At 38.9% G+C, this 11,836-nt stretch overlaps 1 protein-coding gene across 1 annotated transcript in view; it reads left to right on the top strand.

Annotated features, from left to right (window-relative positions):
* FGFR2 (fibroblast growth factor receptor 2) overlaps positions 1 to 11,182 on the top strand; it is an 87,546-nt gene extending 76,364 nt beyond the window's left edge. The window contains exons 14-18 of the mRNA XM_080401495.1: positions 1,208 to 1,330; positions 2,682 to 2,752; positions 4,569 to 4,706; positions 5,501 to 5,606; positions 9,344 to 11,182. Of these exons, the coding sequence (XP_080257621.1) occupies positions 1,208 to 1,330; positions 2,682 to 2,752; positions 4,569 to 4,706; positions 5,501 to 5,606; positions 9,344 to 9,508 (603 nt within the window). The 3' untranslated portion in view covers positions 9,509 to 11,182. The remainder of the gene's footprint in view (positions 1 to 1,207; positions 1,331 to 2,681; positions 2,753 to 4,568; positions 4,707 to 5,500; positions 5,607 to 9,343) is intronic.
* Positions 11,183 to 11,836: the final 654 nt, after the last annotated feature.

The raw sequence follows: 11,836 nt of genomic DNA on the forward strand, positions 1-11,836 counted from the left end.
TGCTACCGTAGTGTTGCTGATGCTGAATTAGAAGACCGATTCGATGCTGAAAGAATGTACCGTTGCCTGGTCCTGTGCGCTTGAAGGCGTTGCTGGAGCAGGTGTTTCCTGGCAGTTCCCCATGGCTAACCCAGTGAGGAGCAGAAGCTCCATAGGCTCGTTTTACCCATGCAGGACAAGAGATCTCAGCAAATTGCTGGGGCAAGTTATAATGGAAGAAAGAAATTGGCTGTTGTAGAGTTTTTTGTAGTGGTTCAGCCCAGCATGTCTATGCACATGCTGAAATAAAGAGTACAGCGTAAAGAGTAATCCAATATTGAGGAGAGAGGGGGGGAAAAAAAGTCAATATTTAACTTGAAAAGAAGTAGAATACCCTGGGGGGATGCTGAATGCAACATTTCTTACCATGCCCCTGCGGCCACCTTGTATCAACCCTAATAAGGCTGCTTAAACACAGGAATAATATCCAGAGCAGTCACAACATCCTTTCCATGTCAAGAATCAGTTGCAAGTTTTCAGTGTAATGCTGACATGAAGGAAAAATCTCTGAGGAGGTAACATGTAGTTTCAGTATCAAAGCTGTTTTAAAAGCAAACAGCCATGCCCAGGTTGTTTTGGTGGGTTTTTTTTTCCTTTTCTTTTCATAATTGAATTGTTATACTCTCATGGTTGAAGTAAATACACACGCCCTAGACACATAGTTTAGAATTATATACTGTGGCTATATCTCATGTTAAGATCTTTTCCCTTAAAAGCAGCTGCACTGATCCAGCCTGTCAGGTTTTAGCTCTGGTGAGATGATACAATTTTAGGGAAGCAACATAATAAAATGTTCATTAACAGTACTTGTAATGAAAGTGCTGCAATACCTGTACCTACCTGGGCACGCGTCATGGAGAGTGAATCACAAAGAGCTTGGCACAGTTTGGGTCGCCGCCCAAGCTTTCAGTCTTAGCAAAAGGTAAGACTTGAATAAACCAGACTTTTCTAAGAGGCTTCTTAGGGCCGTTGTTCAACTTGGAAACACCAGCTGAGGGGATGGATTGCAGTAATTAAGACCATCATATCTCACCGGCTTGTAGTAAATGTGTGGCTTTCCCACTTGTGATTTAGGTTAAAATCCGTAAAGGAGACTTAGTTGTAGCGTACAAGTGATTTCACTTTTACAGCAGTTTATTTCAGCGGGCCTTTTTTCTTTTCTTTCCAGTGTATCCATCGAGACTTGGCTGCAAGAAATGTTTTGGTAACTGAAAATAACGTCATGAAAATAGCAGACTTCGGTTTAGCCAGAGACATCAACAATATAGATTATTATAAAAAGACTACTAATGTAAGTGAATGGTTTTCTTATCTCTGGAAACAAGTGTTTCTTTCAACGATTCACTTCAAAACTATGGTTGTAAACTTAATGGGCTTCTTGTAGAGCAGCCTCACTTTTCATCGCAGACAGAAAACAGGGATCAAGGACATAGCATTTCTGTCCCCTCTTACAGTGACAGTCAGAAAGATAACCAAAGAGGCTGTATATTCTGTGATTTATTAGAAATGCTAAAATCCAAGAATTGTTTTCTGTGTGTCCCTGGCTTCACTTCAAGTAAATTGAAATATTCCTGTCGATTCCAGCTCATTTTCTACCAAGCCTAGGATCTTGAAAAACACTGTCTAAACAGTGCTAGCAATACCCATAATAAACGTCCTGGTTACATGTGGTATGGCACATGCAGCTTTATGCCTTTTGCTTGTACTTGGCTTGTTATGTACAAGTTGTAGCTGTAGTATCAAAGTGGGGCTAGAAAAAAATGATTTTTTACTCCCCGCTCTGTCACCATTTTGCTGTTTAACCTGTACCAAATCAAGAAGATAAAAGGTTTCAGGTGTTGTTATTAATGCCTAGTTTGCACAGTTTACATCTCCTTCTCAGGGGATCTCTCAAGATCCTGATGAACTACACTTGGGTCTTGATGGGAACTTTGCAGAACTCATTCAGTTCTACGGACTTTAATATTTGGTGTTAATGTTGGTTATTATTAACAGTCATGTTAAGTGGCTTATCTGTGAAAATAAAGCACTAAGTGATTAATGGCATTTTAATGGTAATAATCTGCCTGCTTCCAAGAGACAGAGCAACCAGGTCTGGGTACATCAGTGCTGAAGGGAATTAAACCTTCTCCATATCAGCTTTTGCGTGATCCCTGGGTTCTGGGTGGAGCGGGTGTTGTGTGCAAAGCGACAGGCAGTTGTGACTGTGAGCTTTGGGTCACTGCAAAAGATGGAACAAACCCCCAAAATTCTGGGGTTTAGTCGTCAACTTATTTTTGCAGTCAGGCCTGTTTTACAGAGGATTATTGATCGGGTTTGTTTGTCCTTAAAGAGACATCATGGATTGATCTTTTAATTTTGAACTGCTTATCCTATAGTTCTCCTAGCAAGCAGTCTGAGCACTTTTTGGGAGCCCTCAATTATTTTATCTTTGATGTGTATGTCCATTTTTCTTAATGGTCTCCCTACTTTAGCCCATTTTGTTATTCTTTTCCTTGAAAATTTTAAAGGTAAATTATGTGCTGGTTTGCATTAGCAGGCTGTTTTCTGAGAATTGATTAATCTTGTAAAATATTGGCGTTGAAATCATCCTGTAAGTTGCTAGCATCTTCATTTTTCTTCCATCCCCTCCAAACTTACAGGGACGGCTTCCAGTAAAGTGGATGGCTCCAGAAGCTCTGTTTGACAGAGTTTACACGCATCAAAGTGATGTGTAAGTGGCCTTATTTGAATTGGGTTTTGGGGGGTGGGAAGGGAGGTTATAAAGTTTGGGATATTTTGGAAGTATTTTAGTGTTGTCCTTTACCTTTAAGCATTTTCATTCTGTTTCACATATTAATAGATGGAACAGGACTTGCCCTTAGAAAGTGAGGATTTTATGGTAGACTGCTAACCAGTGCTCTGTTACTAATCTGCCCAGCTTCAAAGCACATGAAAGGTGGAAAATGCTAACCTCCTTCTGTCAGTGCGGAAGTTTCCCCCCTTGAATTTATTTACGGATGTGCAGCTACAAAGAGTCTATCTAATTTGCTTGGCTTTTGACATACTCTGGACTTCCTTCAGTTAGTTTTTTTTTTTAAAAAAAAAAAAAAAGAAAGAGGGAGAGAAAAGAAAGAAAGAAAAGAAAGTTCCTGAAAACTTCTTAAAAAAATTTGTGCTAAGATTAGGTATAATAAAACATAAGCTGGATATACTGGAAAAGTTTTGTCTGATTTTTAGAAGTGGTGTTGCTGCCCAGCAGTACTTCACGTGTAGTGGGAAATCATTGGACTCTGACACTTAGAAATGCTTTAATGTGTGCAGAGAGTTGCTGGCTGATGCAACCGCTCAAGATTTATTCTGCTTCCTATTACAGTTTCCTAGGCCCATCTACAGTGCTCGTGTGCATTGTGCTTGAAGGAGACGTGTATTTCTGATGCAATGCAGATGAAGATCTTACGGGTTTTATTTCTCCTAGAGAAGCTTTTAACTGTAAAGGGCTGGATGCTTCCCAGCACAGGTGTAAAAGGTTATGCATGTCAGTGCAGGGTTACAAGGAAAAAGGGCAGGGTGGAGAAAATAAGAGATAACTCCTCTTTCTTTAACCTCGGTGCGCTTCCCGAGGTGCTCTCTCCTTAAGAAAAGCATTTACTGAGGCTTTTCCTGTGACCTTTATGTAATTTACAAAGGAAACTGTATACCCAGGTTAAGGCTGGATCAAACTTTAGTTTTAAAATAGCATCTTTGCACAATATTTAAGTGAATGTGAAGTAAACCACTGGTTCAGGACTGAAAGTCAGTCCGAGCTCCTCAGCAGCCAGGGAGCACGAGGATTTCAGTGGAACTTGGAGACTCTTGGCCCCACGGTGGCTTTGAAGACGGCTAAAGATAATATTATTGTAAGTTTCTGCAAACAGTTTACTAAAATACACTGCTGCAGAGCTAGGAGAGCTGCAGAGGAGCTCGGGAGCCAGTGCAAGCTGTGTGCTGTTGCTCACCTGGCAAAGCCACCTGCCAAAGAGCCTTAGGTTGCCAGCAAGGTGTGATGAGCAGCGTCTGGGACGGGGTGGCAAGCAGGCAGGAGAATTGGCTTAAAATTATACTCCTTCATTTCCTAACAAAAATGAATAATATTATTAATAATAAAAAAAAGGTAGAAGAGCAGAATGATGGAAAATAGTTTTGTTTTGAACAATTTGCTTTTTCCAAAATATTCCTCCACGTCGTTGCAATCCAGCTGTGAGTGTTCTGTAAATAATAAAGCTGTGAAGACACAGTTCTGTGCAGTAGCCCTGGGAACTCAGGTGCTCGGAGCACACCAGGCAAAGGGAAAGAGTACGCCTGAGAACATGCTCAGTCCCTATGCTATATGCCGCCTGTGCATCTGATGCATCTCACAGATTGGTGTCCTGCTCAGGGTGGTTGGAGTTGGGCAGATGGCGATTTAAGCATCTCCAAGGAGGGGTTGGCAATCGTTGCATCTGCCTTAGGCACATCTCTCTTCAGCAGTAAGGTAGATCTACTAATGCTGTTTTCTTTTTGATTTGTAGTTGGTCATTTGGTGTGTTAATGTGGGAGATCTTCACGTTAGGAGGATCACCCTACCCAGGAATCCCAGTGGAGGAACTTTTTAAGCTGCTTAAAGAAGGGCACCGAATGGATAAACCTGCCAACTGCACCAATGAACTGTAAGGACCCTTATTTGCTGTACCAGGATTGAAGGGCACAAATCGTGCTGAATTCACATGGTTAATGATACCCCTGGCAGAATCAAACACTTTCAGAATCGCTCAACCCTAAAATTATGGAGATGTGTGTGTGTGTATAGATATGTTAAAGAAAAGGTATGAAAAGGTCTTCAGGAAACATTTGCAGAGGTTACTTCTTTACACACCCTGCTGTGATCCCGTTGGAAAAAGAAGAGATCATCTACAAGCCAGTCTTCATCAGTGTTTTTACACCCGTATTTGTTTTCTTTTAATCTCATGAATATGAAAATTCCTAAATGGCACACATACCACTAATCACATGTAAGTTACATCAGGCTGGTTTTGTACACAGCAAAACACATCTGGGAACTTCTGCACTAACACAGCATTATATCCTGGTGATGAGGGGAGGGTGTTTTCCCTTTCTGGTATTTCAGTATAGCCCTCAACTATTTTTAATGTTTTTTTCTCCACTTTAAATTTCTTCACAAAGACCGCAATCCCTAACATGCAAAAATATTTAAGGATGTCTAATTTAATACCATTGAAATTCCTGGGACAGAAGGCTATGATCAGCTCCACAGATACAGGAGTAGAAATGCACCTTTGAGCGAAGGGGGCATTGCACAGTTTTGGGGGAGTTGGTGGCGCGTTTGTAGGGCTGTGGGTGCTTGCAGCTTTACTTGTGATGAAGGACATCGACTGTGTATGAAAAGGCTTACGAGAAGGACGCGTGATTTTAATTAAGCCAAGAAAATGTGTGTTTCTTACAGGTATATGATGATGAGAGATTGCTGGCATGCTGTGCCTTCACAGAGACCGACTTTTAAACAGTTGGTAGAAGACTTGGATCGGATTCTCACTCTCACAACTAATGAGGTAGGTAAATTGTTTCCCTCCATAAGCTGTTGATCAGGACAAATGGTTCAGGAGACAGATGGAATTTATTCAATTATGAAATCCTGCTCAAATTCTTTTCATGTTCTGTTTGTCGTTGTCCTCTGAGGTTACACGGAGCTAAACTATGTGTCCTATGGAATCCTCGGTTTCTTGCCATTAGGCCTTGATTTATGTAACTAAACAGAAACACATCTTTAAAGTGCTTTTGTTTATTCCTCATTGCATCTTTTGATGATTTTAGCATAGCGGTATTGAGGGACTACACGCAGCAGGTTGAGAGGCAATGTTTACATTTCAATGTGAATTTCATATGAAGGAGAGATGTAGAGTTCATGGTGATTTTCATTTATCGACTCGGTTTGATTCCCAGCCGTGATATCTAGGTCAGAAGAGGAGAAATTGTCAATGGTAGATTTCAGATTATATATCTGAGAGTGAATTAGGTTCACTGAAATAGCTCTCTGTGGAGGGAATGAGGGCCCACAGGGAACGCATGAACAGCCATCCAATTATCCAAAGGTCCTGCCTCACACTGCTTCAGGTTCGGATATATGAATGCAAAAAGGTTTTATTTCAAGAGCATTCTTTCAGAGGTCTGAGATATTATTAGTTTTACCAAGGAGCACACTGATTAGGCTATTCACACAGGAATCAGTTATCACTAAATCATCCGTACCTTTGAGGAGGATCACAAGTGATGGAAATGTCTTTTGGTGTAAACTTCTTTTGAGAGAAAATGCTTGGTGTTCCAGAAATATTTTACAAATTCCAATCATTTTTGAAAAATGATATGTATAATGGGAGGAAAAAAAAAAAGAAAAAACACACAGGAAAGTTGCAACAACTTTTTTTGGCCTTTCCAAAAAGAAATTTTCCAGATTTGCTATTGGCTTCTTTATAAGGAAGGGGGGAAAGGTAGATAAAATATATATATATATATATATATATATATATATATTTGGGTTGCTTTATATGGGTCCTCAGTATTACTTACTAGTTTTTCAGAATTGTCAGAGAAATTAAAAAATGGATTATTAAGCAGCTTTAGGAAGGCCTGTATGCAACAGAGATGACAGGAGAACCTGAGTAAAGAGACGCCGTTTTTTATGATCATCATTTGCCCAGTAGATCTGATTGAAAAAGATTCTGTGGCTTCAGTAGCAACTATAAATCTATATGGATTCTCTTGTTAAGGCCTACTCAAAAAGTGGCACCTTCAGGAATGGCTCAGGGATGGGGAATATGCACTCCCTACGGAGTTGGTAACGCCACTCTGTGTACTGTTCCCATTTTCCCCTCATCCAGTACTGACTGCATCTTTTCCTGCCTAATTCCTATGATTTCACAAGACTGGTTGGAGGTGGGCTGGCTGCCACTGCGCAGGACTGGGTGGCTTGGACTGGATATGCATTTGCAAATTCAAGAGGAAGGTTCTGGGCTGCAATTCTAAACCTGGGAAAGGATATTGCTTTCTTTTTGTGTGCATGTTTAACCATCTTTCCTTCCCAATTCTGTACTGCTCATGGACCTGGAATGATCTCAAAGGTAACCTGAAAAGGCCTTTAGGCTTGTGTAAATTACTTCAGGCTAGAATCATAGAAAAAAATGCTGGAAAAAGCTCAGGGACACATCCAGTCCATCCGATCAGCCTACAGCAGGATCCACTATACGTTAGTCATTCCTGACAGATGTTTATGTAATTTGTCCTTAAAGATCTCCACTGCTGTATCTCCGCATCACCCCTTGACAGTCTATTGCTTTGTTTTATTAGCCTCGCTTTTTCCTAATCTGTGGCTTTCCGCATAAGATATTGCTTTTGTTTTCTTTACCCTGGACATAGAAAGGAAATTATTTCACTTGTCTTTGCACACATTTTACATTCCTGAAAACCTGTCATGTTCTCACTCAGTGTCTTCTGAGAACTCCCATGTGTCCCGTTTTCCTCCATAGCTTTTAAGACCTCTGATTTTGTGTAATCTGCACAGTATTCCTGAAGTGCAGGGCCTTTAGTGTGACAATGCTTTTACTAATCCTCTCCGCAGTGGCACTTTCCCCCCAGCATGACTCTGTTGGTACAGGGACAGCTTAGTTTACCTAACAGCTCAAAGAATTGCTAGGGCAGCCAGTGGTAACTTCTTCTGCATTTGTGCAAGTAATTATTTCTGCTTAAATCTAGTGTCTTGTTCTTCTGCATGCTGAATCATCACGTGTTGGGGTTTTTTATGGATGCTTTGTTTCTTGGGTTGGTTTTTTTCTTTTGTTGTTGTTGTTTTTCCCCCGGGATGACCCTATTTCCCATGTTTCCCAAAGTAGCGTGGAATGTTTCCCTGAGCCATGAGAGCAGAAGTCACCAAGGCAGTCTCATGGCTTGTTATATCAACACCAGGAACCAACCTGGTACTGGAAACTTCTTATGCCCCTTGACATGGCTCTGGCCTTAGGTATTGGATAAGGAGGCTGGAGAGGGGATAAGGGTCCCACCTTCACTACTGGATTCATAACTGAATTGCATCAAGTCTTTTGATGCGATGAGCCATGCCTGATATCCCATGCAAAGTCCCTGTTCCTTCAAATATTGGAATACTTCTTCTATCTGTCTGAAAAGTGGCTGATTACTTCTGGTCATGCAGGGCTGGTTTGCTAATAAATAAATACATGTCAAGATTGCCCTCATTAATTTTTTAAAAGCTTAGGCAGAAGATAGGCAGCAGTCATGGATCCAAACTGCCTTCTCTTGCTGCCTACTGTATTTGTTGGCATTTTAAAAAACTTGGATTCCACACCCCTACCCCCTTTCAAAATTGTGACCATTTTTTAACAATAATATGGTAATGATTGAATGTCTGACTTCAAAAATTATATTAACTGAAGAACTAAATTACCCCAAACCTAAGCACGGCAGCATAAAATACTGACTGAGGTGGAAGACTTGTGTCTTCAGTATGATCATAACTTGTGGTTTAGCAAATGAAGAGATTGCATTTAAATGAATGCAGCTGCCTTTAGAAGTTGAAAGAGAAGGAACATTTCAAGGGGAAAAATAACTTTATTCTCTTGCCAAAACTGTTGTTTCTAGCAAAAGAGCCTTAACCCCAAACTTGGATTCAGCAGATATTACTTCCTTTTTTAATGACTGCTTTGGTCACAGCTACTCTGGGACACACACACACACCCCCCAATATGTAGTGTAAAAATCCCAAATATAGTGAATTTAATTTTGTTTTCCTATCAGTGCTTTTTTGCACATATGCCACTGCATGTTTAAACACAAATTTAATATCACAGTATATAAAACAGATATTCAAAGTGACCAAAGGAATATAAAGTTGGAAGTATCTTTCCCTCTCCAAATCATTACCATGTGCTAAAGAAAAATGGTTCTATTTAGGATGAAATTTCATTTTTATCATTGTGAGTGAAAAAGTCCTCTTTTGATGTGGTTGGCATGTTTATTTCCACTGACGCGGCTAATGCTGGTGATGTTGGACTTCAGAAAAGTACCCTGTTATTGGTTGGGTTTTCTTTCTCTATTGAAGCTCTTTGTTTTATGATATATTTAAGCAACAGGCACTTTTGAATGCAATTGCACTACAGAAATGTCATTTTTAAGCTGTTCTTTTACCCACTGAGTGATCAAGGCAAATCAAAGCAGTGGTGACATGTTCTTGTCAGTTTTATTTGCTGTCTGAAACTGCAGTTTCTTTCTTTTGTCATAGGAGTATCTGGACCTCAGTGGACCTCTGGAACAGTATTCACCTAGTTACCCTGACACGAGGAGTTCGTGTTCTTCAGGTGATGACTCTGTTTTTTCTCCCGATCCAATGCCTTACGAACCTTGTCTTCCCAAGTACCAACACATGAATGGAAGTGTTAAAACATGAAAAGAAATCATACAGAGGAATAAAGAAACAAGAACATCAAGCTACCTACCGTATACAAAACAAAATCTTTTCTCCAGGACCTTAATGTTTCTGCTTGTACATATGAAATATGGAAAAAAAGAAGCAAAAGAAAAAAAAAACCAAAACCCAAACCAAAACTTGGAGGAAAGCAGTCAGAACCTACATAGAGAATCTCATGATTTGCAGCTTTTGAATATTCCCAACAAAGAAGAATGTTTATGAGCTGTGTCTAGATACCCATTGCTATCGATTTCCTGACTCTTGTAAGCTGCAACAGACTTGGTTTGTACAATGGACCAGTTGGACTTGAGGCAAACTCTGGGTCTGCCTTTCTTGTTTATTTTGTAATATTTGGAGAAAATATATGTTGGCACACACTTACAGAGCACAAATGCAGTATATAGGTGCTGGATGTATGTAAATATATTCAAAATATGTATAAATATATATTATATATATTTACAATGAATTATTTTTTGTATTGATTTAAAAATGGATGTCCCAATCCACCTAGCAAATTAGTCTCTTTTTTAACAGCTATTTGCTAAATGCTGTTCTTACACAGAATTTCTTAATTTTCACCATCCAAAGGTGGAAAATACTTTGCTTTCAGGGAAAATGGTATATCATTAATTTATTAACTAATTGGTAATGTACAAAACAGTTAATCGTTTATAGGGTTGTTGTGTTTTTGTAATTTAAATGGCATTTCTATGCAGGCAGCACAGAGGACTAGTAGATATATTGCTCAGACTTTACTAGTTTTCAGATCTTTAAAAAAAGAAATATTTACAGTATATAACTAATTTTGGGAAATTAAACTTTTGATTTATTTGTGTTTAAAACCTGCAGTGTCAGATGATTATTCTTAGCAAAACCAAATCCTTTAACGTGAAAGTCTTTTATTCTCAATACCTGTCACTTTAACAGTTCAACTCTTTAGCAAGATTTCCCATGGCCAAACTCCAGAAACATTCCACACACAAAAGAAACAAAAAAAACAAAAAGAAATTTTTAAAGATTCCTAAAGTAAGGAAAGACATGAATTTGTCTATAACCATAGCAGAACATACTGCTCTAAAAGGAGCTGAGCTTCTACCCCAAGTTGCACATGCATCAAATTAACTACAATTCTCTTCCCTGAGTTGGATAATGGGTTCCAGATATTTTGGCCTGGATCTTTTGCCTTTTAGACTGACCCTCTATTGTAACTTAAGTTAAAAAGAGAGAAGTTGTTTATAATGACAGTTTGCCATAGGAATATCAGCATCTTTTTAAGGGATTAATTCATGTTGACTCCAGTATTTCCTTCTGATCCATTCCATAACAGTAGGTATAGCACTGGCCTCTGCTAAAATATCACTCTTGTTTGTATCTTTTATACGGAAGTCTTGTGTTTTTACATTCAGAACACTCACACTGATATGGCCATGCAATATGAATGCAAATTACACTGTTTTATGTGGTGGTGTGGTTATTGTTTTTGGTTTTGGTTTTTTTTTATTTGTTTTGGGTTTTTTTTTGGGGGGGGGGATGTTTTTGTTTTTTACAAATTGGGTTAAAAGACTTAAAATCTGTTAACTTTTGTACTGACAATAAAATGTTTCTACAGATATTAATGTTAAAATTGCAAAATAAATGTCATGCAGCTTATTTTTCCTAATCCTTTGTGTCATACAAAATGGTTTCCTGAACATCAAGTGATGGAACACATCCAGAAATGCTTCCTTTTGACTTTATCGTAGATCCTATAGTACAGAGCAATTCTTTCAGGAATAATATTTTAGCCTCTATCTTATAAAATGTCTGCTCATGAATAACATGAGTTGTTTGAGTAAACATACATACAATCTTTGGTGTTTGTGTGGTGGGACACTATTTTCTGGAAAACGGTTTGAAGTGTTCATAATATAGATATAAAAAATATTCTCTTTTTATTTAGTCAGGCTGTATCCTTTGATTAGTGACGTTTCTCATTCATACTGGAGAGGCTGGAGGAATGTTTGTATATGAGATTTAAAAAAAAACATAGGGAAAAACTAGATGGTAAGAGAGTCATCGTGGAAAGACTATAACTTTTTTTTTTTAAAAAAAAAAAACAACTTGAAAACAGAAGGAAGACTCTCCAAAACAACTAGTGCTTGAGACAGAAATGGGAACTTTATGGTCACATTACTTTTGCAGGTTAGCTAGAAAAAGGTTGTTGAACCTGGTCTTCACCACATGCTGTAAGGGTGCTCCAGACACCAGACTATTCTTTGGTTTCTTTTCGTCTCTCTACTTTGACCAGATATCCCATACCAATCC

The sequence above is a fragment of the Falco punctatus genome (assembly GCF_963210335.1).
Source record: "Falco punctatus genome assembly, chromosome: 9".
Lineage (NCBI taxonomy): Eukaryota > Metazoa > Chordata > Aves > Falconiformes > Falconidae > Falco > Falco punctatus.